Source organism: Crotalus tigris, unplaced genomic scaffold (genome assembly GCF_016545835.1).
Source record: "Crotalus tigris isolate CLP2741 ecotype Arizona unplaced genomic scaffold, ASM1654583v1 scf7180000017628.32516253702:7417878, whole genome shotgun sequence".
Classification (NCBI taxonomy): domain Eukaryota; kingdom Metazoa; phylum Chordata; class Lepidosauria; order Squamata; family Viperidae; genus Crotalus; species Crotalus tigris.
In genome coordinates this window covers 3,488,346-3,515,471 of record NW_024096523.1, presented here as the reverse complement: position 1 = coordinate 3,515,471, position 27,126 = coordinate 3,488,346, and the positions used below count along the sequence as shown (strand labels likewise).

Below are 27,126 nucleotides of genomic sequence, written 5' to 3'. Positions count from 1 at the left end.
TACCGGTCTTTAGCATCCTTTTTATTTGCAGCAATGTCCTGGGAACCTAAAAAAGTCTTGTAGTAAAAACTGCGGGGCGCCTACAGGCATTGTGGAAACAGAATGAAGAGGTGAATGTTTTGCAATAAGCCACTGTATTTCTGTAAATGTCTCAACTGTTTGTGACTATGCTTGTCCTGGTCGCTGTTCTGTGAACTAACACTTTTACCATGGTAGCTACTTTGTGAATATGGCTACAGTAGGGCCCTGATGGCAGATTTACAAATTTTTTAACGTGAACATAATCCAGATCAAGAGGAAGCATTTGACAGAGAGGAATTTCAGGCTATCAAGACTTATTCATGCAAAGGAGGTGTAAGTGGGGGCTTGTGTACTCTGGTACTTCTCTCTACAACCTGTACATAAAACACTTGTCTTCAAAATATAGAAAAATAATTTAGTTCCGAAGTACCCAGTTACACACAAAATTCATTCTTCTTGCTTCTTGGAATATTTCATATATCTAAAAATTACTGAATAGGAAAGTAGCACAATAGTTTGTTCCATGCACAATGGCAGTTGGTGTTATAACTTTCAACCCCAGCATTGTTCTACGTCAGAAAAAGATCAACCCAACCTAGTATCTTATTCTCTACAAGGGTCAGGGAGAAGGTATCTGTAGCCCTCTAATTATGGTTGAATTCCAGTTCCCAGCAGAGATTAAGCCAGCATGGCTATTGTGGGGGATTGTGAGAATTATATCAACAACTGGAAACCACAGCTTTCTTATCCCTTCACCTTGTAGGCTAAAGAAAGTGCTTTGCCAATACAAAGTAATTCCTGGGGTTGGCACTGGCAGATATTTGGAAAAAGAAAAAAAAAAAGCCCTCAGGTTTCCTAAGATGTGAATGGAGCCCTCCTCTTTCAGATTAACAAAAGAATTGGGAGTAACCAAATAGGAATAGAGGACACAGAAAACACTGTAATGGGAAGAGATAGTCTAGGGCAGAAATGTTCAAACTGGTCAACTTTACGATGCATCGACTTCAACTCCCAGAATTGCTAGGGAATTCTAGAAGTTGAAATGAATACATCTTAAAGTTGCCATTTTGAAAAAAAAAATCTGGTCTACAGTGACTTGCTTGGGTTAGAAAGACTACTGCTAAATGTATGCAGCAGGGTATTCTTTGGCCAGAATGAGCAGGCAGGCAGAAACCAAGGAAAGATGTTTCGTGGGAACTATGGGCAGTTATGGGATGGTTGTACGAATAATGTGACTTACATAATTGCACCAGACATCCTGATGTAATAATCATATCATTTGCACAAGAGGCACACGTTGACATCATAGTTTGTTAAGGAGATACTGATGGGGATGGTGACTTTAGAGACAATCAGATTTCTAACATACACATTGTGGTAACTATGGTTTGTTGACCAAACTAGTTGATGAGAAAATCCACTGCGATTTTTTTTTGAGTCAGTTACGAATCCAGGAATGTGAGCACAATACTAACCTGATTTGCTTTCAGTTCCAACTGAGTAAGCCACAGAAGGCAGGAATGAACTCACTTGCCCATTACCACTGCATCCCAGGTTGTGTGGACAGCGGTACTGATGCCATTCTGTTCTAGAAAAATCCTTAATGACATAAAATGCTAAGGGCTCCAGCTGACATACAATTCCTTCCTAAAAGATTTTGTAAGGACATACATCTTTGTTATGTATCTTTTCCACATTCACTCAAGGAAAGAAAGCTACAACATGAAAAGAATCAGTAAATAGATGAGAAAGGAAGTTCCTATAGATTCTTTAGGATTTAATCACAAAGAAAGGAATAAAAAGAACTGCGCAGTGGAGGTCACAGCAGCAATAAGGAAAGAGGCAGCTTTATCCCAAATCTTTAACCAGTCCATTATCATATTGGTACTGTATAACTTTCTTGAAGCTTGGTCTCCACCGGCAAGGAGATTTTTCAGCAAAGACCCCACTCCTTACCGAGAGATGGGAACTTAGTTTTCCAAAAGCTGCCACATCAGATAATTTTACTTGCTCGTTATATAAGCTGCCAAGCTTCATGCTGTAGCTTCCCACTGTTACAGTCTTCTCTTGGTTTCTTCTGTGTGCAGACAGATGGAAAGTGTGGGGTACCAACCACAGTGAGGCGCTCTGCCCAATACCAGCTTTCTCTACTTCCCCACGCATGTTCACTGAGGGAGCCCGTGTATTTAGCGACCTTCTCATGGCCGTGTTTTTGATGCGTGTACATATTCACCAGCTGTTGGGTGGAGGCTGAATTTCAAACTCATAGCGTGGCAGGCAAGCTGAGTTTCGGACAGAGATCGCAGCATTGAACATCATTCCATAATCCCTGCCCTAGTTTACATTTTATTGAGTTTTCAACCACCTCTCTGCAAAACACACTCATGTAGGTAATGCTTCCCACCATCCAGCCACACTGGAGGAAGGGACAGGTTACCAGTTGTACACTGCTCACAGACAAGGTGGAAAAGGAATCACAGCTTCTGCTGGGAGGGCAAAACTCAACAGACCACATTACCAGGCTGCTTAATAGAACAGGGAAAGGAAGAAATTGTAGCAGCAGTCAAACCCAGTCACTTCTGCCCTCGCTGGCATATCCCATTCTGTGCATAGTGTGAAACAGTGCAGTCGTTCCAAGTTCAAACGGAGCAAACTAGATTTCCCTTCAAACAAAACAAAACAAAACAAAAAAATAAGGAAGGAGAGGCCATTCAGCTTTAGCTGGTCCGGCAGTGGACCTGATTCTCAGAGCTGTCTTCGTCATCCGAGCCTCCTGACCCACCACCAGTCATTCCTGTGATCCGGTAGCCCATGTTCATCAACATCACCTCCAAGGGATCAGCATTCATCCGCCTCTGGTTGGCTTGGGAAGCACCTTCCATGTCTTCTACCACTCGCCCGTTCAGTACTTCGCTCTGCGAAACAAAACGGAAAGAGCAAGGCCCCGCCAAGTTGACTACTTGATTGTTCCACTGAAAAGGAACCTTTCTACCCACCATTCAGATAGCAAATAAGAGAAGCCTTCAAGACAAAAAGCGGATTGTTTGACTTGGTGGTGCAGCATTGCATGGTCATGGTTTAGAATTAAATTATAAGGAAATTCAGGAGCAACCAAAGGAAATATTTATTTACTCAATATGTGGACATACTGAGGAGTTTGTTGCCATCGGAGGTGGTGATGGCCACTTATTTGGCAGTTTAAAAAAGAGACTGGGTAAATATTTAGAGGATCAGAGATAGCCATGATCTAGCCATGGATCTGACGTTTCAGAATACATTTAGTGGGCCACTGTAGAAATCGGAATGTTGAACTAGCTTGACCATTGGCCCGATTTAGTAAATCTAGTTTTACGTTCTTGTGGTATATGGATTTGCACATTAAGCTAAGGCAGCCAACGGTGGCTAATTGAACACAGCATACTAAACCCTTGCTTGTGTCAGTAGGGCATGTCAACCTAATAATACAGTTAGATAATGCTTCCATCTACCAGATGGATGGGCAGGATTTAAGCACACAAGGCCTGTTATCGTCAGGTACGGAAATATCATTTAGAAATCACTCATATTGTGGCTTTTAGTTTAAGATGCTGTAAAGGTTATTTCTGTGCCAATATATGGAAAGGGACTTCATGATTTTTCAGCCTGAGGAGGAAAACATCTCTCTGCCCCCATGTCACTAAGGAGTCAACATTAAAGCATAATTGCCATAACAAGAACAAAAGTCACTGTTTTGCTTAAAGTTAAAAAAAAAAAGGTGCGATACCTGAAAGATGGTTCATTACAGTGCTAGATGAATATAAGATTTTTTCACTGGGTTGAATATTTTGTAGACATATCCAGTCCTGTCCACAATGCCATATATATTCTGATTAGCAAGATTTGGTCTATATTTTGAGTTATAGCATGATACTTCTGACTAGTCAAGCAAATCTTGCATTAAGAACTCCTTCACAATGATAGCCCATCTTTCTACCAATTAGGACCCAGGGCAAAAAGCGTATCAGGAACAAACCACCAAACCCAGGGAAAAATCCCAAATGCCAACCAGCAACCACTCTATGAAGCAGTCATTACAGGCAGTCCTTGATTAAAGACTGCTCATTTTATGACCGTTTGAAGATTTGATGGCCATGGAATGGGTGCGTTAAGGCCCATAAAGAACTTACAGTCATTGTAAATGGTCACACTGCCCCCACTCCCCCACCCCCAGTTAAGTAATCACACGTTGGGCAGTTTTTGGGCAGATCAGGTTTTTGACCTGTTGTGGAATTCCACAGTCATGCGATCGTGACTCACTTTTGCTGGGTTTTTTTGCCACTTTTTACTGGTTTCTGGGTGGGGGGAACCATTTAAATGAATGGGTTTGCTTAATAACCCTGGTGTTCGTTTAACAACCACCATGAAAAAAGCCAGAAATTTATTTCTGGTGATGTAAAGGCCTCAACTTATGTTAATAATGGCTTCACCATAATTCCAGGCTCAATTACGGTCGTACCTTGATTCTCTGTAAAATCATTAAACAGAAATAAATATTTAACAATATTTCTGAATGTTTTATTCTATCTCTTGGGGGGGAAAAATGGGGCATTTCAGAGCTCTGCCATTATAGCTAGCCATAAGCCTTTTCCTTTATAGAGGAGGCGTCCTCAACTTGGTCAGAAGTTACAGGTTTTCTCCATTGCAGAACAGCACCAATCCTGTAAGACAGTGGTTCTCAACCTGTGGGTCGGGACCCCATTTGGGGTCGAACGACCATTTCACGGGGGTCGCCAAACAACGCAGTCTGCCATTTTTTTCCCCTTTTCCTTAGCTGTGCTACTCCCTTTTATTCTATTGGCTTTTGAAAGCCAATAGAATAGACTCTCTTGAATAGAGTCTAATTCTATTGGCTTTCAAAAGCCCATAGGAATTGTCCAGGCTGTCTCTGCCCTGCTGAGCCCGCCAAAAGTCCCATTCTGCCAACAGTGCTGCACCAGTTGAATAGTCCTCGACTTACGACCGGTTGAGTAGTCCTCGACTTATGACCGGTTGGGGGGGGTTGCGGCATTAAAAAGGTTGAGAATCACTGCTGTAAGAGAAGAGCTTTCTGCCTGATAGGTGGAACCCCTGCCCCCGACCTTACTTCTGGCCTGGGATTCCAAAGCCGTACCACCGGATCGATGCCACTGGTGGCCAGGAAGCAGTAGCTCGGGTGGGGCTGGAGGCAGTTCACAATCGACTCGTCGCCCTGGAGCACTCGCACCAGGTTCGTTGTTTCTTTCTCCCAGATAAAGAAGGAACCATCGTCAGATCCACTGACGATGTACTGCGCATTGCTAGGAGGCAACCAAACAGAGCATGTTTAGTGATTGGTTACATTTATAACTTGCCTTTTGTATGAGATGCACAAAGGGCTCTCTTCTCCCCTGAACCATCACGCTGAGTAGTACTAATTAACTAACACTTAGACTTATATACCCCTTCATAGTGTTTTTATAGCCCTCTCTGAGTGGTTTACAGAGTCAGCATTTTGCCCCCCTCATTTTACCAACCTTGGAAGGATGGAAGGCTGAGTCAATCCTGAGTCAGTCAGAACTGAACTACTGGCAGTTGGCAGAATTAGCCTGCAATACTGCATTCTAACCACTGTGCCACCACGGCTCTTGATTAATAGTTTGGGCTGAGTGAAAAAGTGACTGGTCCAAAATCCTCCAATCAATTAGTCTAGCACAGGGGTAGGGAACCTTGGCTCTTTTATGACTCGTGGATTTCAACTCCCAGAATTCCTGAGCCAGCATGGTTGGCTCAGGAATTCTGGGAGTTGAAGTCCACAAGTCATAAAAGAGCCAAGGTTGCCTACCCCTGATCTAGCATCTTAACCAAGTACAGGTAGTCCTCAACCTATGACCACATCTGAGCCCAAAATTTATGTTGCTAATGAATCGCTGCAATTGTTGACTTAGTAACCCGGTTATTAAATGAATCTGGCTTCCTCGTTGACTTTGCTTGTCAGAAAGTTGCAAAAGGGGATCCCGTGACCCTGGTACCCAGCAATCGTCCTAAATACGAACCAGTTTCCAAGCACTTGAATTTTAATCACGTGCCCGTGGGGATGCTGTTATGGTCATTAAGTGTGGAAAACGGTCCTAAGTCACTTTTTACAGTGCCGCTGTAATTCTGAACAGTCACTAAACGAACTGTTGCAAGTCAAGGACTACCTGTATTTCTCAGTCTTGGCCACTTGAAGATATGTGGACTTCAACTCCCAAAATTCCCCAGCCAGCCAAGAAGTTGAAGTCCACACATCTTCAGGCAGCCAAGGCTGAGAAACATTGTCCTAACCATTGCACCACTTCAGCCAAGGTAGATCTCTGGATACACCCCCCCCCCCAAGGAATTTGTGGAGAGAGCAACACACCACAAAAAATAAACCTACCCTTGATCTTGAGAGGAGTTTCCCTACCTGCCAAAGAAGTTTGCCTCTTTGATGTCTGTAGTGGTGTTGCAGTGGCCACAGTATCTGAATTTGTAGTCGTAGCTGCGCTCCCTAAGCACCATTTCATCCTCAGATATTGAATCCTTGCGGCCAGTTGCTCGCAGCCAGATGGGGCCACTCCCTTTCTTGTCTTCCCCTGGACAAAATGAAATTGCTAAGTTACTTCTTTTGGGAACTTTGGGGAGATACCATTGACGTGAGTCACATGAAAGTGAGATGGGAGGCAATTTTTTTTTTAATAAGTAATAACTGGAGAGAACAAATGTAGTACAAGAAAACAAAGGTAGTACTAATAATCATAGGTGCAATCCCAAAACAACTGGAGCACCACTTGAGCACTATCAGCATTGACAAATTCACCATCAGTCAATTGCAAAAGGCAGTTTTACTCAAACATTGATGATACCTCTAACACCATGAAACATAACATCTGCCTATTCTGGATTCTTGGAAAAGGACTCAGTAGGTGGATAAAAATGCCAAATCTAGTCTGAACATCTGGTGACAAACCATAATAATTTGATTTCACAAGGACAACTTTCTATACAATCCTCTCTTTCCCAGCTAATTTTGCAGATATGGAACAGAAATTATAACACAGCAACTTCACTAGAACCATACAGTAAATTTAAGGCTGAAAAGGAGTGTGAATTTAGGACTTTCTGATCCAAGTTATCAACATTCTCATTAGTTTCTTTTCCAAAGCTACACTTTAGTCTAGGCTTATGGCACTAAATGATCAAGATTTAACTGCTTTTCTTCCATTTTTTCTTCCAGATTTAAATAGCTGATTCCCATGCGCTAATGCTTCCCTCTAGGTCAGTGTTTCTTAGTCTCAGCATTTTTTTTAAAGATGCGTGGACGTATCCCTTTCACAGGAGTTATTTTCCCCCTCCTAAAATGTTAAAAGCTAATTCCATACAGTACACACACCACTGGTATATCTTAAAAATCTACCCCTTTAAGAATAAAGAATCTGTGCTGTTTTCACACTTAGGGCAGGAGTGCAAGGTGTTGTCTTTTTAGTCCTCACCATTATCACTTTTGGAGAAAAGGGCAGCATTGATGTCCCGGTCCAGAGCATCGCAAGCACTGCTGTGGGCTTGCTCAGGAAATTTTCCTTTGAAATCATCCAAACATTCCAGGGCTTCTGCTACATACTTCAGCTCAAAGAGGCAGCGGGCCAGGCGGAAGTGAGCCTTCAAGTGGCAAGGGTTCAGGGAGATGGCCCTTAGGCAGTCTCGGAGCGCATCATAGTGATCTCCATCCCTGCAAAAATCAAGTTGGAAATATTGATTCTTTTATTCTCTCACCACCAACAACACATATTTGCATACTGATGTAGGAAGGTGCCTCTAATCCTCTGATTAACAGACGAAGGAAAAGAATGGAACTCCGCTAGTCAGGGCTGACTCTAGGGGCAGCGCTCATATCTGTTTCCACATACATTTCTCCAGTCATGTGGCCAGTGTGACGTCATGGGGCACGGTTACCTTCCCACTGAAGTGGTACATATTTATCTACTGAAATTTGCATGCTTTCAACCTGCTAGGTGGATAGGAGCTAGGCGCTCACCCCATCACACGATAATCAAGTCTTGAACCCAGGCTGTCAGCTTTCCAACCAACAAGCCCAGCATCTTAATTGCTGAGCCATTGCACCACCCAATTATAAGAGGCCAGCCAGTATTTCAGAACCCTATCTGGAAGATCTTACGAGTTGACTATGGATTCCCTATGTGCAAAGAATCACCAAGCTGCACGATTCCACAATTCCCTCTAAACGGTATGTTGGTTTTATTTCTGTAGTTATAAGAACCAAGGTAAACCAGGTGAGATATAGTGGATGTCCAAATTCTCTCAGCAGAATTCTGTTGGGAGGATAGAAATCTTGTAGGAATGCAGAAATTCAACTTTCCAATACAGAATGAATCCCATCAAGTGCCTCTGACCAGAGAACCGTCTAGAAGAGATTCCACTGACCTCTAAAATTACACTGAGAGTCTCTTATGGAAAAATGCATTCATGTAACCTGGGATCTAGAATCTGTATGGAATAAGTTCAATGCCAGTTGGCTAGAGACGCTGATTGCAGCCAGGTCTCCCAGGAAGGGAGAGGTCACTTACCACTTGCGCTTCATGTAAGCAGCTGCTCGGTTCCCATAGAGCATGGCGTTGTTGGGGGCTTTCTGGACACCTCTGCTGTAGAGCTGGATGGCTTGAGTCCACTGCTGGCAAGCGAAAGCCTCATTGGCCTGCAGCTTAATCTTTTCGAGATAGGGAGGCAGCTCTACCTGTGGGCTGCAGAAACCAAAACTTGCTTCACACGTCAATCTAATCCATGATGGGTTTAGCCATGGCTTATTGCAGTGATAGCGAACCTTTTAGAGACCGAGTGCCCAAAAACCGGCACCACCCTCTGCCCCACCCCCATCCCGCCTGCCCGCAGGGCCACTCACTGCCTCCACGGCCCACCGCAGATCACCCAGGCAGCCCAGCAGTGCCATGGCGGCCACAGCCTCTGCCAGCACCCTGCAGCATCAACTATGTGTGATGGGGCATGAGGGCAGAGTCTTGTCTACGCTGCCTGGCTGCCATGTCCTTGGCTGCGCTGCTCCGTGTGGGCCACGTTCGGGGGCGACTCTCCTCCAGGGGGGCTGCTGGTGAGGAGGAGGTCATGGGGGGAGGCAAGGCTGGAGCAACGGCACATGTGCCCACAGAGAGGGCTCCAAGTGCCACCTCTGGCACGCGTGCTATAGGTTCGCCACCACTGGCTTATTGCATCAACCATAAGTTGGATGGATTGTCAACCAATCAGTTTGCATATGGAAGCCCTAGCAGACCTCAGGTTAAAATGATGCTGCAATAGGTTTGGGGGAGATTTTTCTAGGGGACCTTTTCCAAAAAAAGACAAGTATTTTTATCCCGGCCCATGGAGTGCATGCATGCTCGTGAAGTGAACCCAGCTTTTACAGTCCCTCCCCTTCAAAAACTAGGGATATGCAACTGCTTCTTGCTGTATGCGACAATTGTTCCTGGTTGTGGCCAGCACAATTCCTAGCCAAGCAGTCTCTGCATGAATGTTTCGTCTAGGCGAGACATGTCAAACACAAGGCCCGGGGGCCGGATGCGGCCCACAAAGTGGTTTCATGTGGCCCGCGAAGCCATCCTAGAAACAGTGAGGGAACGGCCCCCGCTGCCTTGGCCCTGGCCCAGGCCAGCCGGGAGCCAATGTACAATTTTGTGGTGGCCATCTATGCTGAAACACATTCAGTCTTAGCTCCACAAGGCCGTCTAGAAACAGCGAGGAACCGGCCCTTGCCGTGTCAGCCCCGCCCCCTGGGTGCATGCTAGGGAGGTCATGAAGAAATGGACCGTGCCTTGGCGCTTGCCCCGGTCCCACCCCTTTCTGCCAGAGACCCTCAGATCTGTCCCACTCCTGCCCAGGCCCCCACAGGCACCCTTGACACGAACGATGTAGAGCTGACCATGCCCACCCTTTAGGCCACACCCACTCCATCCACACCCACCCAGTAGGCCACACACCCCCGAGGGCAACTGCAATGCTGATGCGGCCCTCAATGAAATTGAGTTTGACACCCCTGGTCTAGGCGAGGAGGAGGAGATGCAGCACTAGATACTGTTGGCACAAAAGGAGGACACCTTACCTGACATAGGCTCGCCCTTCAGACAGCCGGAACCCATTGCTGTGGAGATGGATGCCATTCGACACGCCATTGGCAGACGTTTTCCCATTCTGCACCTCTGGGGGGTCATAAAATGAAGTGTGCTTCAATTTTTGTAGCTATGGCTTTAAACGTTGGTTTTATTGGAATGGTTTATTTAAGGTACTTTTATTGCATTCTCGCAAGCCATTCTGGGCTCTTCGGGGAAGCAAAGCAATATAGAAATAAAATGATAGAACCATAAGGAATAGAATAAGTCTGAACCAAGGGTAAAATGCAGGTGGCAGATAGGCATTTTTCTATACAGTCTGGTTTTTCAATTTTGGGGAAATTAGCAACCTGGGAGAAGACCCAGCACTGCAAGCAATAAATAAATAAATAAATAAAAATGCTTAATCAGCCTGACATTTAATACTTTAGGATAGTGGTGGCGAACCTATGGCACGGGTGCCAGAGGCGGCACTTAGAGCCCTCTCTGTGGGCACACGTGCTGTCACCCCAGTCCTAGGCCTTCAACTGGGTTTTATAAAACCTTTTCGCTTTAGGCCTCTGCCGCCGTGTGCCAAAAAAAAAAAAAAAAAAAGGTTCAGTCAATTTTAACTTCTCACAGGAAAAAAAAAGATCTTGCAAAGTTGGAATTGATTGATTGAACTTTTTAGTCCCACTTAGTCTGCCGTTACCACTGCAGCCACGCCCACCCAGTGGGCCATGCCCACCCAATTGGCCACACTCACTCAATGGAACACACCCAGGTAATGGGCCACACCCACCCAGCACTCGACGATGCATAAGTGGGTTTTGGGTTGCAGTTTGGGCACTCAGTCTCTAAATGGTTCGCCATCACTACTTTAGGAGATGGTAAGTTGGGTAAGGCCGGCTTAGGCAATGGTTAAATTGACCAGCAAAGATAGATCCATATTACTGGAATCTACCAACCTACCAATCTTACTTTGAATGGAGTAAGAGGACAAGTAGCTGGAAATAGTGACCTGTTTATTCAGAGAAAAAGCAGAAAGACAACCATCTACGGAAGGGACCTTGGGTGGACTGAGGTGGCTCCATTGCACTTTGTTTGTACTGAATACAAGCAATATCCAACTATCCAAGCACTCCAGTGCTAGATGTCAAGATACAGGTAACAGACATGACATATGCTAATTACAGACTGGAGAGAACAAAAAGATGGAAGTAACGGAAACCAGACAGAAATAATTGTTGCTATTAATACTTTAGGACAGTGGTTCTCAACCTATGGGTCGGGACCCCATTTGGGGTCAAACGACCATTTCACGGGGGTCGCCAAACAACGCAGTCCGCCATTTTTTCCCCCTTTTCCTTAGCTGTGCTACTCCCTTTTATTCTATTGGCTTTTGAAAGCCAATAGAATAGACTCTCTTGAATAGAGTCTAATTCTATTGGCTTTCAAAAGCCAATAGGAATTGTCCAGGCTGTCTCTGCCCCGCCAAAAGTCCCATTCTGCAAACGGTGCTGCACCAGTTGAGTAGTCCTTGACTTACGACCGGTTGAGTAGTCCTCGACTTACGACCGGTTGGGGGGTCGCAGCATTAAAAAGGTTGAGAACCACTGCTTTAGGAGATGGTAGGTTGGGGAAGACTGGCTTAGGCAACGGCTAAACTGACCAGCGAAGATCGATCTGTGTTACTGGAATCCACTAACCTACCGCTCTCACTTTGAATGCAATAAGAGGAACAAATAGCTGGAAATATTGATTTGCTTAGGAAAGGAAATTCTGGTCACAATTGTGATTGTAAGTCAAGGACTAACTGTATGAGATATGCCTGCGAAATCCCAATATCACCTCTATCAAAAAGGGTGTTAATGAGTAGGCTATTGCAACATAGCTCTCACTTCTTTCTACTCTAAACAAGCAAGTATGACAAATGCCCCATTCACTGCTTTTTGAAATGACGTGGGATACTTGCAGCTCCTCTCAAGTTTGCATTTTGCTTTGCCTTTTCCTCTCCAGTTCTACAACCTACTTTTCAAAACTCAGCATGTTATTAAATAACCTTGAAATCTACTTGGTAATGAGATTCACATTTGCTGGAATGTCTGCTGGAAGCCTGCTGTTATTTTGCAGGTGTTAGTTTTAGTTAATTCACATTTATTCTATCAGTATTAATTTGAATAAGGACCCCAAAGAGAGCTCAGCAGATCTGAAATGCTACAATTCCTGATACACGTTACAGCAGGGGTAGGCAACCTTGGCTCTTTTATGACTCGTGGACTTCAACTCCCAGAATTCCTGAGCCAGCACAGCTGGCTCAGGAATTCTGAGAGTTAAAGTCCAGAGTCATAAAAGAGCCAAGGTTGTCTACCCCTGCTTTATGGAGAGGACTGAAAAATGACACTGTGAAATAAAGTACCGTGTGTGAAATTGTTGGAGCTAGGATGTAACTGCCCTGGCTCCACAGTTGCAACTTTAGAAATACAACACCAAATAGTCTCTCCAAAATCTTAATTAGCGACCATGACTACTTGAAATGGAAAGGAAGCAGCACACAAAAAGGCCTTGAAAAACAATGCAATGGAACCTCTGCCTTTTAAGAAAAGTATAGCCTTCTTACCTCCTGAAGTGTGGCATTTTTTTGGCAGGAGAAAAGTATATGGCCGCTGCTTATAAGTCAAGTCAAACAAGTAAACCTAAAAATCAAAGAAAGGCAATGAATCTACAAACCACAGAGGAATAGTAAATCTGCAGCCAGAATTACTCACAAGAAAACACTTAACTCGGTGCTGATTAACACATGTAAGTCCAGTGGAAACTACTCGTGCTTTTGTAGGGCAAAGGAAAATATGCTTTTATAAAAAGTCTCTCATAAAATAGGATTCAAACTGCATGAAAACAGCAGAAAATCTGGCTTCATCTAAACCAGACATGTCAAACAAAAGGCCCGGGGCCCGGATGCGGCCCACAAAGTGGTTTCATGTGGCCCGCTAAGCCATCCTGGAAACAGTGAGGGAACGGCCCCACTGCCCTGGCCCTGTACAATTTTGTGGTGGCCATCTATGCTGAAACGCATTCAGTCTTAGCTCCACAAGGCCGTCTGGAAACAGCAAGGAACCGGCCCCTGCCATGTTGGCCCCACCCCCTGGGTGCCTGCTGGGGAGAAGTCACCCTTTGTGAGGAATGAAGAAATGGACCACGCCTTGGCACTTGCCCCGGTCCCACCCCCTTCTGCCAGAGACCCTCAGATCTGTCCCATTCCTGCCCAGGCCCCCACAAGCACCCTTGATGTAGAGCTGGCCATACCCACCCAGTAGGCCATACCCACCCAGTAGCCCCCCCCCCAAGGCAACCGCAATGCTGATGCGGCCCTCAGTGAAATTGAGTTTCACACCCCTGATCTAAACCATGATAAAAATCGATTTCAGTTCTTAGAAATCTAAAGAACGGGTCATCTTTTGGCTCGGGAAGCAGCTCTGCCTGATGAGGGCAGATCACAGACTCCCAGCTTTTGGTATTAACAGCTCCCAAACCTCTTCATGAGCATAAGAATAGTTACCTAAGGCCAATGAGGGAAGCTGGATTCACTTAACGACTGCATGATTCACTTAACAGTTGCAATCATTTGCTTAACAACTGTGGCAAAAATGCCATAAAATTGTGTACGATTCACTTAACAATTGCCTTGCTTAGCAACAGAAATCCTGGTCCCAATCATGGTCGTAAGTCAAGGACTACCTGTATGGAGTCGGGGCAAAAGATTTGCAGGCAAATTCTGATCTGGGGAACCTGATACAGATTATGGCAGAATTTCATAATCATTTATTTTCTGACTCATTCTTTATAGACTTTCCTCAGCTTTTTTGCCTCTGCAGTAGTTATTATAGGAACAATTTATTTGAGAAAGCAGCAATTACTGGGTGCAATATATAAAATTCAGTACAGTAGTGACGGGTGTGGGATGGCTAGAACAGCTTTGAAGTGCTGGGAAATTTATAAATGGATTGAAAGCCATCTGAGGTTGACCATTTACATGTACTGATATTTCACAGTGACTGGATCAGCCCAACTGAGTGCTGAAATCAGTTCAGTGAGATGTTGAAAGCAGCAGATTAACAGAATAACAGAGTTGGAAGGGACCTTGGAGGTCTTCTAGTCCAACCCCATGCTCACACAGGAAACCTCATACCATTTCAGACAAATGGCTGTCCAATCTCTTCTTTAAAACCTCCACTGATGGAGCACCCACAACTTCTGGAGGCGGGTTGTTCCACTGGTTAATTGTTCTAACTGTCAGGAAATTGGTTCTCCTTGGTTCTAGGTTGGCTCCCTCCTTGATTAGTTTCTGTCTGTTGCTTCTTGTCCTGCCTTCAGGTGCTTCGGAGAATAGGTTGACACCCTCCCCCACTTCTTTGTGGAAGCCCCTCAGACATTGGAACACTGCTAGATTACCTGTTCTCCTCCCATGTTGACTAAGAGCTCTGTGCCATCTGGACTAAAAGTGACGTAGGTAGCTACCAGAACTCTCAAACGGTTATTGTAGTCGGGTAATTTCACTGGAAGATGCCCTACAGGGAAAAAAAAAAAAACCTCAAGCACAATTAACGTGTACAATTGATGGAATGGACCTGCTTAGCTAAGTGTTTGCAAGGAAATGCAAAAATCTATTAAAATAATAAAGAGCCACCTCCATTTATTATGCAAAATCCACCTTCAGCAAGAAAAGAAGCCATCAACTACTTTGCAGCACAAGCAATCAACAGCTAAGGATCCATCTTTACGCCACCCAAGTGCAAATTACTCAAATATACTCTCATTTCTCACTATAAGAGGCTTTCCCCCCCCTCCACAAAAAATGAATTTCGCTGAATACACTCAAACCATCTCCTGATGGGCCACTGTCCAGAGATAATTTTACCTGCTACGTAGTACTGAGCAGCGCCGTCTGGGAGAGGCTTCTGTCGATCACAGAAGGTATGGACACCAGCAGCAGGGTTTTGTTTCATGCTTTTTCTAGCCAAAAAAAAGAGAGGAAAAATTTCTATTTGTACATACATTTTCTTCTCAAGACTTTTCTCCTTCTATTTGTGAGGGAGAAAATACTATAACAGCCCAGGCATATTAAAGAGATAAAGTTCACATAGTTATGTCAGCATACTGGCGAACTTCTGGTAGATTTTGTAAATTTTACTGCAACAGACTGAGATTTATAGCATCTCAGATTAACAAACTGACCAGGGCAGAATATTTTGAATTACAGGAAGTCCTCGACCTACAACTGCTTGTTCAGCTAAGGTTCAAAGTCTAAGAAAAAGTGATTTGCGATCTGTCCTTGCCCAAGCAACCATCGTACCATCACTGCAGTCACATGATCACAATTCAGGTGCTCGGCAATTGACTTGTATTTACAACTTGAGACCCATATGATTGCAATTCATAACCTTCTTACCCAGTTTCTAACAAAAAAGCATCAATGGAGGAAATTGGATTTGTTTAATGATCACATGGCCATAAAAATGGGTCCAGTCCAGTAATGACTTGCTTTACAACCATCCTTACGACAGAAATCTGAGTCCCCATTGTGGTCTTAAGTCAAGATCTACCTGTACAAGCATATATATCTATCTGCAAACAAACAAAACATACGTGCACACACACACACACACACCGAAGTATGAAAAAATTTAAAGAGAAATAACATGCAGTATTTTATAATCATTACCTGCTCTTCCCCCCCCCCAATTAACTGTCTATGTTTTCTTCCAGCCGTAAACAAGAGTGCATAAGTGTATATGTGCTTGTGCGACAGGATATCTTCAGTCATGTTAGATAGTTTAAAAAAAAACCTAAGACTATATGAAATTTGAATGTGTTGCTTGTTGGATAGATTCAAACAAAAATGTTTTTTTGCACTTCAGAAGTTAGCCGTCTAAGTCAGGGGTAGGCAACCTTGGCTCTTTTATGACTCGTGGACTTCAACTCCCAGAATTCCTGAGCCAGCTTAGGCAACCTTGGCTCTTTTATGACTCGTGGACTTCAACTGGCTCAGGAATTCTGGGAGTTGAAGTCCACGAGTCATGAAAGAGCCAAGGTTGCCTACCCCTGGTCTAAGTTATCAGTCTTCACTTCTGTTACCTGTGGTTGTGGATCATGCGTATGTCGTAAATGCGGACAAACGGCCCGCTGGCTCCCACTGCAAGGTAGTTATTGTCCTGGGGATTGACCGTGAGACACTTTGCCTCCACAAGCTGCCCACAGTATTCTGTCAGGTCTATCAGAACTTCTGAGTGTTTGCTATTCTCTCGCAAGTCATACTGTCTAAAAAAATTAAAAATAAGAATGAAAATTATTAGCAGGCCTTCAGGAATCAGAAGCAAACAGCAGCATCACACTTTGACCCCACCGTGGAAAAGTGAATTAAGTAATTATAAAACTAATGATTAAAAGTAAGCAATATATTGGTCGATTGTTCAATGCCAATTTCAATGAAATCATGCTTTAGAGCAGTGGTCTTCAAACTTGGCCCTTTTATAACTTGTGGACTTCAACTCCCAGAATTCCTCAGCCAGCCACGCTGGCTGAGGAATTCTGAGAGTTGTAGTCCACAAGTCATAAAAGGGCCAAGATTGAAGACCACTGTTTTAGAGCAGTGGTTCTCAACCTGTGGGTCGGGACCCCATTTGGGGTCGAACGACCATTTCACGGGGGTCGCCAAACAATGCAGTCCGCCATTTCCCCCCCTTTTCCTTAGCTGTGCTACTCCCTTTTATTCTATTGGCTTTTGAAAGCCAATAGAATAGACTCTCTTGAATAGAGCCTATTCTATTGGCTTTCAAAAGCCAATAGGAATTGTCCAGGCTGTCTCTGCCCTGCTGAGCCCGCCAAAAGTCCCATTCTGCAAACGGTGCTGCACCAGTTGAGTAGTCCTCGATTTACGACCGGTTGAGTAGTCCTCGACTTACGGCCGGTTGGGGGTCGCGGCATTAAAAAGGTTGAGAACCACTGTTTTAGAGGATCGTGTTATTACAGAGTCCTGGTTTGAAGCCCTACTATAGTTTATTGGTTTGGCCATAATATTCTTCGCAAACACAGTAATTAAACACAGTGGAACCCTAAGCAGGGCAAACACAGAACACCAGAGAAACTGTACCTGATTAGCCCATCTTCAGCCGCACTCCAGAAGGTGTTGGGCCACATCGGAGCTGTGGCAATACGCTTGACTCTGTTTTTGTGATCCCCAAACATATGGATCGTTTCTTTGACAGTCAAGTCATGGACATGCACTTTGGAATCAGCGGCCCCAGTAATAAGTATCCGGTCCTCTGCATGTGGCAAGAACTGTGGAAAATAAGCACAGTATTTTTTATGGCAAGAAAGACTTTCCCACAGGTAGATAAAAAGACATCTTTGGAGGAGCAAGTCACTCAACAGCCACAGATTATTGGCTTAGTAGTCAAGTACGTACTCATCCTAACCTCAACATTTAATTCTTAACACAACTATAGGTAGTCCTTGACTTATGACCACAACTGAGCCCACCATTTCTGTTGTTAAGTGAGATAGTTGTTAAGTGAGTTTTGCTCCATTTTACGACTTTCCTTGCTGCGTTTGTTAAGTGAATCACTGCAGTTGTTAAATTAGTAACACAGTTGTTGAGTGAATCTGGCTTCCCCATTGATTTAGCTTCTCAGAAGGTTATCCGTGACCCTTGGACACTGCAACCGTCATAAATATGAACCAGGTGTCAAGCATCTGAATGTAAATCACGTGACCATGGGGATGCTGCAGCGGTCGTAACTGTGAAAAGTGGCCATAAATCACTTTTTCTAGTGCCACTCTAACTTCAAATGGTCAGTAAATGAACTGTTGCAAGTCGAGGACTACCTGTACTTAATATTTTACCACCTTCTTCCAAATCCACCCACCTTGACGGAGAATATGTTTGCTGTATGCCCCGTGTGCATGGAAAGGAGTTTCTTATGGTGCAGAGGATCCCACACAATAGTGTGCTGGTCATCCGAGCCTGAGGCCAGCAAGCTAAAAAGTCAAAAGAGACACAAAAGCATTAGCAAACAATTGCTGTAAACCCATGTCGTTCTGCGTTCATTTGCTGAGGTCTCTCAGAATCAAGTGTGACAATCTAGAGCAGTGTTTCCCAACCTGAGCCACAATACCCCAGCAAGCACTGGGGTACACAGCTTAAAACGGCTGAGGTGGAGAAACAATGATCTAGAGCAGGGGTCCCCAACCCTCAGGGCCACGGCCCACTAATGGGTCGTGGCCTATTCAGAACTGGGCCATATGAGAGGAGGGTCAGTGTGCACGAGTGCATGTAGCTCAACTTGTGTGACCCAGCGTGCACGCACATGCGTGCACAGCTCCCTTGCTGTGTGTGCATCATACATGTGCATCATGCACGCTGGCCCACCACTCGCACGGGCTGGTTCCCCAGCCAGGGCGCCAAGCCACAAAGGTTGGGGACCGTTGATCTAGAGCCAATGGGGGTTTCAGAGCACTCAAAGAACTCTCAAGGAGTAGCTGTCAGTGATATTTGTAACTTGGTTCAACAGGAATCCATTAACCAGGCTGTTAAGTCAACAAGGTACACCTCCAGCAAATACTATTAGAAATTCTCCCCTGGGCTACACAGGTTTTCTATAGGCATTCATTGAAAGCGCCTACTCTTTCTTAAGGATACTTTCATATTCAGATTAAAGCCTGAATTAAACATAAGAGCCATCCAACTCTTGTGGTGCTCAAAAATATAAGCCATAGGCTCTGCATTCTTTATGCAAAACATTTCTTCAACCTTCAGCAAAGTCTGAATTATATTATGTAATTCTTGACATATATGTTTATTGTATGAGATACTTATAATAAGTTATGCCTTACTGTATGTCACTCTTCCTAAATGTTCAAACATAACATTGAGTGAAGTAAAATTTAAGAGTGGTCTTCAAGGTCAAACTAAGGTGGTCCAGCAATTCCCAGACCCACCTTCTAGCTTTGGAGACAAATCTATTTTCAGAGACATACTTACTTTCCCTTTTCATTCCATTCAAGGCAGTTGACACACCCAGCATGACCCTTAAAAAAAAAAAAAAAGTCAGAGCTTTACCAATTTCAGATTTAACACTTGCTCAAAAGGATGAAGTGAAATCTACCATACTTTGATGTGTCTTATTTTTCTTGCAGTTTGAAGCTTTCCAGAGCTTCCTCTCAATTGTGTTCCATTTTACTTCCATTATTAATCCTAATGCATCTAAGCCTATGTGTGTATCTTCTGAATAAAACTTCCTACATCATGATTCGAATAATATGAGTTAATATATGGAAATGATCTCAGCTTACACTATGAGGTAAAGAGAGAAGTAATGAATTCTAGAGAATCTCGTGGTTTATTCAATGCTATTTTTTAATTGTATGATCAACAAACCACATCCTTAATATTTACAAGACTATTTTTGTAATAGTGCAAACAGGATGAAACTTTTACCCTTGCCTTATGTTAAATATAACATTAAAGCATGATTAATTTAGGAAAAATACATACAGATAGTCCTTGACTTACAACCATTTAGTTACCATTCAAAGTTACAACAGCACTGAAAAATTGACTTATGACTGCTTTTCACACTTATGATTGCTGCAGCATCAAAATTGAGACACTTGGCAACTGGCATGTACTTATGACAGTTGCAATGTTCTGGGATCATGTGATTCATCTTTTGTGACCTTCTGGCAAACAAAGTCAATGGGGAAGCCAAATTAACTTAACAACCATATTACTAACTTAACAACTGCAGTAATTCACTTAACTGTGCAGGAAAGGTCATAAAATGGGGCAAAACTCACTTAACACCTGTCTTGTTAGCAACAGAAATGTTGGGCTCAATTGTGGTTGTAAGACAAGGACTACCTGCAATTTTACCCCTACCCCTACCCTCTACCTATAGTAGAGTCTGATTAGGTGTGGGTGTCTTTCCAACCTAATAACTTCTAAATACGGATTGAAGCACCCATCACTCTCAGTTGCCTCCAGATTATCACAGTATCTCAACAAAAGAGAGGGATAATTTAAAATAAATTAGATGATGATTACTCCTATCCCGTTGAAATGATTTTTCCTTGTTATTTTTTCTTTTGGGGGAGGGTATTTTTGGTCTTAACATTTCACCAAGAATGTGAAAATATTGCATCCTGACCCTGCTTGTTCCCATTCCATTTTGAAATAGCTTCTATTCTTCCTACTGGAAGGATTCACCATAGACCAAACTGGGCAATGTTGCTGGCACCTCTAAACCTGGCCCTAATAAAGAGCTGGCCTAGGCATGGCAGTTACAGAATTCCCCATAACAATCTCAGGCCTAGCAATCCAGCCACACTGAAGTCTGATAACCTGCTCACTAAGATAAAAAAATGGTGATAATTGTTTGCCTGGGGATTAGCAAATTAAGGCTTTCCTGTTACCTTTTCAACCTGTTAGGTATGAATGAGATACATTAAGAAAAAAATTAGGGGAAATAAGATAGAAAAGCTTAGGAATAATTAACTTTCAATAGACTAGAAAATGCTTTACAAATCAAGAAATTTTTAATTGTTTTTGCTACCATGACCATCTTCCACTTACCTGCAGCTCTGCTTCCAAGCCCAGACGCTGAATGAATGGGTCGGTAACATGATAGTGTCGCTCAAAACTGAGGGCACCCTTTTCCTATAAAGAACAGATAAATACCATTAATGGAGAGGCCTTAAGAACAATCTACATCCAACCATAATTCTTCAGCGAAAGACACAATAAAGGAGAATAGATACATCTGATTTCCAAATACTCATACAAATATGATAATATCCAGGCCCGTCTAACTTGCCCCTCCCGGATCTGTTCTACTGACTGATTTTTTCCTGAAATGCACCAGTCAGAAGTGGATGAAATAATCAAAATGAGACTAATCAATACAGAATATAGCGGAGATTTACTGGATTTATTATGGTCACCCACTCCAAAAGATTCTGGCTGGCTTTGATTTGGGAACCATGCTTTTATGAATGCAGCTTAAAATTGCATCTAAAAATATCTATTTTTAGATACTGACATATATTGTTTCATATTCAGCTTGTTAACAAGTGGAATTGCAGAATCTTTTCTCCTCATTTATTCAGGTGACTCTGAGGGCACAGATAAACCTCCAAGTGGCCTCAATGACTCTCAAAAAGAGTGCTAATGATCAGATGACTACAAGGAATATAAATCCTTCCATTCTCCACTATTCATTCAGAACTGAAGAAGCTTCTTGGATGAGAAGTGAAATGTCTTCAAGCAAAAACAAAGAAATTCCAGTTGCCTTTTGAAAAAGTACCTTTGGGACAACCATGACCTGGATGACTGAGAATCTCCATAGACATTTCATTTCCATCTTCCAGAGCATTAGTTATGCCTCCAATTTTGTGTCATCTGCAAATTCTCCCTCTCTCTTCATCTTCATGTATCTATTCATCTATTTCTATCTCTTCATTCAAGACATTAAAATGTTGAATATTATGGGCCTCAAGACTAAACAATGGGGCACAAGACTTGATGTCATTTGCATTTTGATGAAGACAGATGAACAACATGGTTTCCTAACTAGCTTAGGAAACACCTCATAGAAATGTCACCCAGTCGATGTTTAACAAGCTTTCAAATTAGAAGATCACAATAAGCAGTAACCACAGTTAGTCAAATTTCCTATCAAAACCAGGGAGAATAATCTGAATGTATGATAGCAGAAGGGAGCGCCTAGGATCAACAGGAAGGATGATCTGTTGCTAACTGCTCAGGGCCCTTTCTAACAATGCAAAGAATGAGAAAAGTATGAATAAGGACCAGCAGCTTATTCCGTTCATTTTGGGCATGACTTCTGGCAAAGACACAAAGCAGTCTCTGATGAACAAGACAAACAAACAGACAGGAGCAACAAGAAAATCAGTCCCCAAGATGGCCTCTTTAAAAGCTATCCTCCTCCACTTCAGCTCACCCTCTAGCAAAATGCTGTCCATGACTCTTTAGGACAAGAAGTACCTTGAGCTGCCTGCTAATGAGGTCTCCAATAATATTTGCTTTTGCCATCTTCTGACAATAGGGCCTACGAAAGCAAGTTAGTGATGGTGTTGCTGTGAATCCAAGCATTCCAGCAGAGTTCATTTCCATTGAGAAGGCATTGAAATTACCTGTAGTTTGGAGAGAAACGGGGGAGGAGAGAGGAAAAGGCTTTGAAATTATTTATACATCAAATTATGGAGCTGTTCTAGCCGAAAAGGGAAATTTTAATCTGAGGTTTTCAAAAATTTCCCTCAGCTGTTCGATTTCTGTATGTACATCCCTCTCCATAGATGGAGTCTTGGTCTAAATTCTTAGATATAGTTCTCAGTGGAAAATAAAATACTCTCCCCATCCCATGGCTTTCAGAAGTTTTAAATGATCACACAGGATCTCATTTTAAGACATCCACCAATTTTGAGGATAAATACTCATAAGGTGATTACAGGAACCATATATAATAAAAAGTGACTATTATGTGTACAATATAAACAACTTTGTAATCAAGATCGTTTTTTCATGTAATTTGCATTAAAAAATAAATAAGAATTTTCTTTCAATGTTGAGAAATAGAACAACAATGCAGAATGTCAGTGGAATATATAAAATCCTGATATCTTCAACATCAATAGTTAACACAGACAGCCCATTGCAAAGCTGCTCCCCAAAACATTACTGATATCAAAGAACATCATTCCATCCTGCCATAGCGCAGTAGAATTGATGAAATATTTGAAGACTTCTGAAATATTAAAGATGAAAGCTTCCTCTAACAACTACAGTGATGAAATTGAAAAAAGAGGTACATTTTGGAAGATGAAATGGAAGGCTTATATGTTCCATTCATGACTTCCATGGTGATCTGGAAGTCATTATGGGCTGAATATTAGTGATCAGGAGCTGGTTGGTGTGTTGCTATTCTAATCATTCACAAAAGAACCTAAAGAAAAAATAATTGTATTTTATTCTCACAATGTTTTCAGCGAGCCAGGCTATACTGGTAGTTCTTGACTTAAAACCATTTATTTAGTGACTGTTCAAAGTTATTATAGCACTTTAAACAATAATTTATCACCAATCCTCACAATCATTGCAGCAAACCTGGGTCAAATAATCAAAATTTGGGTGCTTGGCAACTGTCATGTTGCAGTGTCCTGTGGTCATCTGTCTCCCATTTGTGACCTTCCCAGATGGCTTCCAAACAAACAAAGTCAATGGGGGATGCTGTATTTGCTTAGTGATCGTGTGATTCACTTAACAACTGTAGTGATTTGCTTAACAACCTTGGGAAAAGGGTCATAAAATTGGACATGTCTCAATTAACAATAACTTTGCTTAACCACAAAAATTTTTGTCCCAATTTTGATCATAAGTTGAGGATTACCTGTACTGATAAAAAAGTGTACCAATCAAATGCTACTCTCAAAATGATGGTGATGATGATGATGATGATGATGATGATAATAATAATAATAATAATAATAATAATAATAATAATAATAATAATAATAAAAAAGTTGGAAGGGATCTTGGAGGTCATCTAGTCCAATCCCCTGCTCAGGCAGGAAACCCTATACCATTTCGGACAAATGGCTGTCCAGTCTCTTCTTAAAAACTTCCAGTGCTGGCGCATTCACCGCTTACTGTTGCTATTGAAGTATATGGCAGTAATCATATTATTTAATGGGGATTTGATTAAAATAAATATACCTTCAATGAAATTTAATTTTGGTTCTGGTTCTGCTCATTTTTTGGGGGTAATGCACCCTCTTCTGACATCTAATTCAAAGAGCCCATGCAGCTCTCAATCCGAAAAAGATAATACATTTGGCTTTAGAAGATGCCACAAAATGTTTGGAAAGTAAATTCTCTAATATTTGCCTAATATACTGTATAAGCAATTTAATATTTTACATATGTAATCTCAATTATAGAGGCATTCTGCGATGGATTAGAAAACAATTCTGTATGACTGCTAAGTGTAGTTATCTGTTTCCATAGCTTAGTGTTGCCTGACAAAGTCATCTTTCAGATATGTAACTTAAATTCCCAGAATTCAAAACCAGCGTGCCTGTTGCTCAGAATTCTGGGAACTGAACTGTACAGTTTCGGAGGATGAAGAAAGATGTAATAATATAATTTGCTCCCAGAAGAAGCGATGACAGAAAGTACTAATTATAATCAATCCAAAATGACTATTACTTGGAGAAAAATCATTTTTAAAATTTCTCTTAATATATTAAGTACATTGTAAAGCTATGAATGCTAAAAGTTGCTATTGCAATAGAGAAAAATTAGATTGGGGCTTCTATGTTTTTAGAGCAACAAATGAAAACTTAGTTCTTAAGTCAATAGTCTGATCTGAGCTCAGAAGGCCCACCACAAAAACCCATGGTGGACCTCATGATATACTAAAAGATTTTTGATTCAATTTTCCCATTATAGATACTATATACCAGCTCTCATATTTCTGATAAACAATACTGCTGGATCAGACATGTGGCTTGGGTTATTAGGGAGAAAGAAGTCTCTTAAAAATACAGAAGCATTTTTAGAAGAAATTCATTTTTAAACATGGAAAATTAAATCTTAACAAAAAAAATATCAAAAACAGAAAACAAACTACAGAAATACAATCCCCAACACATAATTTAGGAATATATATAAATTTGTACCTTAAAGGGATCCAAAAGAAAGTTTAAGGATTCATATAAAATGGACACACATAGGTTGAGTCATAGTTTGTTGAGCAAGTCACAATTGGATGAGATCACACATGCAGACCAGAAATGATTAACAGTAATTACTGGGGGCACACAAGATTCTATACCCCAAATAAATCAACAAAGCATGTGATGCTCATCATAAATTCAGGCTGGACTAGTTTTGAAAGTTAATATTTAGGCTTCTAGTAAAAGTTAATAGCAACACTATTTTTAAATACAGGATACATGAATGTATGTTAATAAAAGTATATATAATAGTCTGTTTTGGATATGTGCACATGCTTAACCCAGAAAACATGGCACCAAGGCAAAATAAACCCAAAATGTATGAGTATATTAAAAATTTAAAAATAAGATAAAATATAAATTAGAACAATGCAACAAAACAAATGTTTTACCTTAGTAACATAGCCAAGAGTTTATGTTTCTGAGAAAGCTATTTAGGAATTTATGAACCCAACATTTCGGATAAACCTCTCCAAAGCTAATATACTAGCAAGCCCCAGAATGAAACAATCTGTATTCACACAATACTCTGAACCACAGAGAGATTAATCATGTCTTAGCTAGCATTTTGGCCAAACACAGCCCTATGTGATTAATTTATGTTTAAATATGTCAAGCAAACCAAAAATCACTTCCCCATAACAAGATCCTTAGTGTGATAATTGGTAGAAATTATAAACCACTGAAACTCAATAAGCTAAGAAAGGACATTAATCATTGAAAGAGTAAATCAGGCTTTTTCAAGGCCCAGATTCTTATGTAACACCAAACCACAATCAGTACAACCACACATCAACCCCCAAATCTAACAAACCCTAATTAATTTCTTGCAAATTCAACTCAGCAACTGCTTTTACAAAGAATTTGACTGTCATTACAGTAAAGCAGGAAAAAACTGTAGCATGGAAACAAACTTGACAGATCAGTGCAAGGAATATTGTACAGTAGGAGCAATAGGAAGTGAGCAACGGCTTGTGCACATGCTCAGGAGGTATTTCAGATTGCTGTTATTTTCATTCCACCTCAACTGGTTCAACCCAAAGATTGAGTCCACAAGACATTTCCACCCCTGCCCCATTCATTATAACACCAACAACCAGCACACAGACTAGGTAAAAAGCTTTCAAGAGAAAAAAGTAGGTCGAGAGAGCAGACAAGTGGCCAGAGGGAGAGCTGTGGTGCCTTAAGTGATTTGCTCTCCGTCTCACTTTCCCTGCACAGTGCAATTTAAAGCACAAAGTCTCCTTGCTCCTCTGCCAGAAGTTTTTGTGCGGAGCAAAGGAAGTTTGGGCTTTCAAAGATGTTTCACACTCAGTAGTTCCTGGGATCCTGACAGCATCTCCTGGAAGATCAGGATGGGGCAGGAGGCACCCATCCCAAACTCTGGAGAGTTAGTGTCAGGCTGGAGAAAGGGGGCAAAGTGGATGCACCCCCTGGTTGGACGTGAAGACATTTCCCAAATTTTTTGGCAATAGGAAAGCAGGTGCCCCAAGATCTTTTCTCTCTTGGAGTGGGGTGGGGGGACCAGTGGCAGATTTTGGGGGGAGGGCAGATTCCTAGCCCACCCACCATCCTTTTGGAATCTGCTGGGAAGAGCCACGAAAAAAGGAAGGGGAGAAGATTGGGGGGGGGCAAGAGATGAGAAATCAAGGGGCGCGGGGGGAGGACGATGACCACGGACACCTCTGGGGGAAGCAGGAAAGCCTTCCTCCTCCTCCTCCTCCTCCCCCGCCCACCCCATCGCTCCCCAGCTGTAGAGACTACCTCTCGCCCCCCCTCGTCCGTGGCTTATGGGAGTTGTAGTCCAGCCAGCGGAAGATGCGCGCGGGGGGGGCAGGGCTGAAGGCAGGCTCCTCCGGCGGAGGAGAAGGAGAGCTCCGGGGTTACCTGTCAGGCCTCCTCAAGGCAGGCTCAGCAGCCGCAGCAGCCAGTGGACGAAGCCCCAGAACTTCCATGCAGGGGGCGGCCTGACCCCTGTGCCAGGGCAGGGGCCCCTCCAGGAGGTGAGAGAGTGGCTGGACGGCCGCCTGAGCCGCTCGCCAGGCAGCGCAGCACTGCCCGGCCCGGCTGGGACCCGAGACCTCCGCGGCCCCCGCCTCTGTTTATCCTTTCCAGCTGTCTCGGGCTCAGCAAGCCCCCAACGCCGCCTCCCCCTCCTCTTCTCCCT

At 42.7% G+C, this 27,126-nt stretch overlaps 1 protein-coding gene across 1 annotated transcript; it reads right to left on the bottom strand.

Moving 5' to 3' along the window:
- On the bottom strand, window positions 1–27,126 carry WDTC1 (WD and tetratricopeptide repeats 1). The gene is made up of 16 exons (XM_039334240.1): window positions 26,847–27,126; window positions 22,210–22,358; window positions 20,779–20,862; window positions 19,189–19,235; window positions 18,074–18,185; window positions 17,299–17,486; window positions 16,284–16,466; window positions 15,067–15,161; window positions 14,601–14,716; window positions 12,769–12,844; window positions 10,163–10,259; window positions 8,622–8,795; window positions 7,530–7,765; window positions 6,464–6,632; window positions 5,144–5,336; window positions 1–2,936 (listed from the first exon to the last, which is right to left on the bottom strand). The coding sequence occupies exons 2-16, from the start codon at window positions 22,336–22,338 to the stop codon at window positions 2,739–2,741; spliced, it is 2,097 nt and encodes a 698-aa protein (XP_039190174.1). The 5' UTR covers window positions 22,339–22,358; window positions 26,847–27,126; the 3' UTR covers window positions 1–2,738.